This window comes from Sinocyclocheilus grahami, unplaced genomic scaffold, assembly GCF_001515645.1.
Source record: "Sinocyclocheilus grahami isolate Dianchi unplaced genomic scaffold, SAMN03320097.WGS_v1.1 scaffold135.1, whole genome shotgun sequence".
NCBI lineage: Eukaryota > Metazoa > Chordata > Actinopteri > Cypriniformes > Cyprinidae > Sinocyclocheilus > Sinocyclocheilus grahami.
In genome coordinates, this window is record NW_015505314.1 from 363,327 (window position 1) to 369,110 (window position 5,784).

Sequence of the window (5,784 nt, forward strand, 5' to 3'; positions counted from 1 at the left end):
AAACAAACACATCATGAGAGTTTTTCAGTGCCGGATGAAGGCTATCAGTTTACAATATAATTCAATATATGGGGCAAAAATAAAATGCCCTGTAAGAAATGTAGTTTTTAATATTTATGTCGTGATAGTTAAGTAATGTCTAACTATATCAAGAGTGTTGCATTCCCGAAAGTCAGCGCGATCGCAAATTAATTGATTTTATATAACAGCTCAACAAACAAGATGCTAGTATTAAGTGTGTTATATTAGTCACAATGCTGTCTGTTAATCTCTGTTTTGGCAAGGAAAAGTTTTTAACAAAGCCGAAGTAAGACCAATTGTGTGTCTCCGAGGCAGCACTGTGTATTTTGTTACTGAATTAATCTGTGTTTTTGAACAAATTATTTGAGTCAATGATTCAGTGGCCCATTCATAAAGACAATCACTAGCTTAGTTTCCAAACGAATCGGCTGTTTTGAATGAATGAGCCAATGGATCACTCATTAAGACGGAGACTTGCTGCCACCTACTGGCGGCTTTAGTGTCATATTTATTTATCCATGACAATCAACCAAGGTGCTATCTCAAAAACACACTCTTCAAAATATGGTAATTATATAAAAAAATTAAAAAAGAGAAGAGAAGACATTTTGTGTCAATATTGCACACCCCTAAAATAACCAAGCATCATCTTTAAAAAAAAGTTGTCCTAAGATTTTTTTTTAATTATATTGTAGTTTGTATGGTTAATATTAATGTAATTGTGAGCAAACTAGGGTTTAACAAAAGGTAATTCGGCCCGCACAAGGGGACATTTTCTCCGATCCGACCCTCAACCTTAAATGAGTTTGACACCCCTGCTTTAGGGGCTCTGTAAAATGCGTCGTTTCCTTTCCGAACACAGTATTCAGCTTCAGGGACATCCCTAGTTCTCATAACATTGCAAAGTGAACATCAAAATAAAAAGCAGCTTATGTCTAAAGACCTGTGAATTTTGGTCACATCACCCATTCAAAACCACTCAGCTTCTTCAGGCTTGTCTTACCTCCAGGTAGCGGATCTCCGTGGTCAGAGCTTTAATGAGACTGCTTGGCCTGATATTGTCTGGAACCTCACTGTTGGGTTGAGTTAACTGCAGAGGAGAAACAGAGAAAATGAGCATGTAACAACAGCCACAGTTTTACTATAAAAACAATGACATCGAAAAAGCGGACATTCTCTTACCTCCCTCCTCAGCCACGTCTTCAGTGATGAGATTAAAGCTTTCACCCCGTCCACTAGATAACCCCGAGGTTGACATTTATCCTCCCGCAGCTCTGAAACACAAACATGTTTCACTCTGAATCTTCACTTGATCAAGATGCTACATCTACAACTATATTTATGCAAGGAACTATATTTGCATATTGGTTTATGATGACATGACATGGAGGTAAACATATTTCATCATTTTTTAGTAAGTGTTTTATTGATAATCATATTATTAGCTTTTCATCAACTCCCAAACCCTTTGCATGTTCCCTCATGTTTCCCAGTTTGGGAAAATCCTGCTCTGCATGAGCAGTCCTGTCCCACTCACCTTTAAGGGTCTCCAGAAGGTTTTTGGCCACATACCAGCAGATGGCCTCAAAGTAGGGGAACTTAAAGAGATCTGGAGTCTTCAGTCTGCGCTCCATCTCATAACACCTAAAATGTGGATGGAGAGGTAGTTCAGTTCCAGCAGGAATACGTTTAGAAACCTGAACTTAACTATAGTGACAGTAACAATACAGAGAAGTTTCATCAAAATTAATTCAGGGTTTTACCTGAGCTGCATGCCTATGTTTAAATTCTGCAAGAAGTTCCCACCAAATGCCATGGAATCCTGAGAAGTGAGCACTGCATGGATCCAACCTGTAGAGGGCAACAGAGATCAACATTCAGGCCTCGGGAAAGATTACTTTATGCAGACCTGGTTTATTTTCACTAGCTCGACCAAAAACAATAGTTAATCATCATTCGGTCTCTGAATCATCTGTATATAGATCTAAATTATTTTGATTAAACACTAGCTTAATACTAGCAAGTTACACCATGTTAAAACCCCCATTTCATTAATTAGCATATATCTTAGTTTAAAAATCAAAGGATTAAGAATTAATGTTTAATCTATTAAACATTTTAAAAGTAATTTACATAATTTAAATGTAATTTAATTCAGGAAGTAAAAAAATACTGATTAAAATAATATAATATAAAATATTTAAATCTTACTGAATAAAAATCTAAAGAAAACATTAAGAATGAATATTTAGCATATTTTAAACAATTTAAAAATAATTGATGTTAACATTTTAATTAAATAAAATGTTTATTAAATCTAATATCATTTTTATTTTATCCAGAAAAAAAGCACATATAACTTACAATACAAAATCACTTTGAGACTACCACAAGTTATTCTCACAATTTGCATCCCTACAATGCTCTCAGCATCTTTGAAACAGCCCAAGCAGTTGTTACTTCTTTTGGGAAAAAGCACCTTCAAATTGTCACTAAATTGGTGAGGTTTTGTTAAAAAATTGCCAATGTCAGCCAGCCAGATAAATAAGCAGAACTGAAGTTTAAGTTCCATTAACTGGCTAAAACTCTCTCACACTGAACCAAGGCATATTACTCCGTTTGTATTAATCAGCCTTGATATTCATAGACATCAGCAAAATACAGTGTACACACACAATTCACAATAGTAACCGGTGTGTATACACACACATACAAATACACATCAGCAAAAGCCAAATATAGAGTCATCTCACACCCACACCTCACTGCCACTGACAGAAATATCAGTTTTATCTCTCCGTCTAGCTGCATGTGCATTGGCCACCGTGTGCAGACAAGTTGCTAAACAAGAGGGGGATTTCTGCTTCGTCATATGTGCGTTCTGCTCGAGGAGGGAAACCCACATGCTCATTTTCACACGCCACAAATACACATGCTGTGATAATGAATCCCTGCCACAAGAAGAGTTACGTCTACTACCTCCGCAATGGTTAAAGACCATTTATAGCACTCTAAATGCATGCTGAATTAACATAGCGCTTCTGACGGGCGATTAAAGGAACGCCCAGATACTTTTCATTCTACATTCTTTCCATTCGGTGAGATGCACGTGAATTGCATCATAGCCCATCAGAGTGTTTTTATACTGTTTACCACGTTGCTCAGCGAAGATCGTTGCCCAACACTCCCACTATAACAAAGGTCATCTGTGTTGGACGCTGATCCACATTTTCCTGGCAGGAGCTCTGGGAAACCGCCTGATCTTATTTTCGCCTTGTCGTACCATGTACGTGTTTTTCTACAAAAGCGCACATGCTATTTTGCAATGTGGGGTCAAACGAGGATACAAAAGGCATGTCGTTGTTTGGGTTGATGACAAATAAGAGCATCCACAATAAATAAAGAAAAAAATATTTTAAAAAATCTAGTTAGTTCATTTCTTGGCAATGTGCTCCTTGTATTACTGTTGGTTCCATATGCTTTTGAAAAATATTTATAGAATTTAAGAAAAGTTTCAAAGTAATGACACTAAAAATGTCATGTGGTGTAACCCTCAAGTAAAAAATAATACCAGTTTTCCTCATGCCTTAAAGTCCCCATGAAATCAAAGTTTAGTATCAATATGTTAGTCTTAAGGTTATCTCCAAAACAGTGACAAAATTCCCATTTAGAAGATATAAGCATTCAAAGCTTGCAGTTCGTCACTTCCGCCAAAACGGCTCAACGATTTTTTTGACGTCACATCGTACTTCATTTTCTCATCAAATCTTCTGGCCAATCAAATGCTCTCTAGAAGCCGAAGCACCCGCCCCCTGCACTATAAATAGACACTGAAGCGCCGGCTGAGACCGGTCACTTGTTCACGGTGTAGTATTTCCTGTACAGTGAATGGCTCGTAGTGCACAATGTAGGCGATAGGGAACGATTCAGACAGTGTAAACATGCTTTCGATTGGTGCAAATGAGGCCTGGTTTCACATTGTTTCACGCGAACCGCGGCAGCGCACACAGTCTGATCCGGACTTTGGCTTCGGTCTAGAGACCCGATCGCACGGAGCGGATCATATGCGCGAGTGTTTCAAGTCACTTCAGGGGACCTTTAAACATATCAAAAATGTTTATAAATATAGGTTTCATAGTAAAAAAGTAACAAACGTGACATTACAAATATTACGAATTATTAATTCATAAATGTCATTACTTTTTGGGGAGTCACACCACATGACATTTTACAACCTGAACTGACCTTTCTTTGTCACAAATTATTTAATATTTTAAGAGACTTATTGACCTTGACACATAGCCATGAGGGACTTAAGTTATGGTTTGTACATGTTTGTTGCACCATGTGATTTATGATAATATTAAAAGATTGTGGCAAACAACTAAGGTTTTCTGTAAGAATTTCATTATTTTAATGATGCTTGTTTCTTCATTTTGATATCATGACAGTTGTACCACCCTGACAATTCTGACATGAAATAAAATTTTAATGATTTTTTTAATTTGAATATGGTTTAATTTATAATTTAAAGTGAATTTTAACTGATTTTATTTGGGCACCAAATGAAGGGTGGGGATAATCTTCTGATGGACACCAAAATGATTTAGATGTTTGGCAAATTCTGCGTTCTCACCAGTGGGGAGGAAGATGGTAGTTCCCTGCTTCACCACACATTTGTAACACTTGTCGACTTTATCCCCAAAGAATACTTCGCTCTGACTGGGTGATGAGCTCCAGGACTCATATAGTGCAAGGTTAGCCTTAGTCGGCTTGATCAAGTAGAAAATCTTCTCTCCCTGCAAAAAAAAAAAACACAGCCTTATCAGCACTTATCACTTGCATAACTGTAATATCACACGACCGGATCTCCACAAATTGCTCATGAAACCATTTAGATGGTCATATACAAAAACAAACTGTACACTTCATAAAACATATTCACATCATAAAACAGGCCTTAGTTCTTACCCAGAGAACATGATACCACACTGAAGTTCCTCCAAAATCGATGTGGAAGTCTGTGTAACTGTTTTTCATTCCCATGAGACAATACTTCTGCACAAATGGTTTGGGGAAGAACGAGTCATCAGGCCAGTAGTTCTCAACCCAGGACATCTTCTGCGCAATTTCAGGAACCTCCACCAAATTGGACATCCTAAAACAGAGCAGAAAACAAAAATTAGACTTCAAAAAAGCATTTATATGTGTTAAATGTATAATGCAACAACACTGATTTTAATGCTACTTGAGTGTTATCAACTCAAGTCTCAAGTTATGTTGCATAGAAAGGAAAACGATGGGTTCCCACACAGACATACTTTGTATCAGAGAACTCCAGGCTGATAAGATTTAACACTTTTGGTCGTTCAGGCTGGTAGTAATATTTCACGAACTCTCCCAGCTTGAGCTTGCTGTCTGCCTGTCTTGCCCAGCTTAAAGATCAGCGGCGTGCGAAAGAGGGAGCCATGTAACATAAGCGTTGAGATAAAACAGCCCTATTGGTAATCTGAGCTCAGACTGGCTGTGCTGCACAACAGCTTTGTAACTGGAGATGAAGTGTTTCAGGCCTAATGTAGAGGAGAAAAGATAACCTCCACAGCTGTACAGGAGTTGGGTCCAAACCCATTCACTACCGGCACGGACGAATAACCAGGTCCATTATCGGTATCAGTTAGACCATACTCATACAATTTTTTTCAACTGCAACCTAAAATGACTAAATTTGTTGCAGCTTTTTTCAGAAACTGAAATGCTTTTAAA

General features: G+C 37.6%; 1 protein-coding gene across 3 annotated transcripts in view; it reads right to left on the reverse strand.

The window, feature by feature from the left end:
- LOC107590966 (lysine-specific demethylase 7A-like) overlaps window positions 1–5,784 on the reverse strand; it is a 34,035-nt gene that overhangs the window by 11,195 nt on the left and 17,056 nt on the right. For 2 of the 3 annotated variants that reach the window (XM_016279935.1, XM_016279937.1), the window contains exons 6-11: window positions 4,993–5,179; window positions 4,658–4,820; window positions 1,785–1,872; window positions 1,559–1,665; window positions 1,204–1,295; window positions 1,025–1,111 (exon numbers count right to left, since the gene is read on the reverse strand). In XM_016279935.1, coding sequence (XP_016135421.1) covers window positions 1,025–1,111; window positions 1,204–1,295; window positions 1,559–1,665; window positions 1,785–1,872; window positions 4,658–4,820; window positions 4,993–5,179 — 724 coding nt within the window. Of the gene's footprint in view, window positions 1–1,024; window positions 1,112–1,203; window positions 1,296–1,558; window positions 1,666–1,784; window positions 1,873–4,657; window positions 4,821–4,992; window positions 5,180–5,342; window positions 5,444–5,784 lie in introns of all 3 variants that reach the window. The other variant, XM_016279936.1, reaches the window with a different exon arrangement.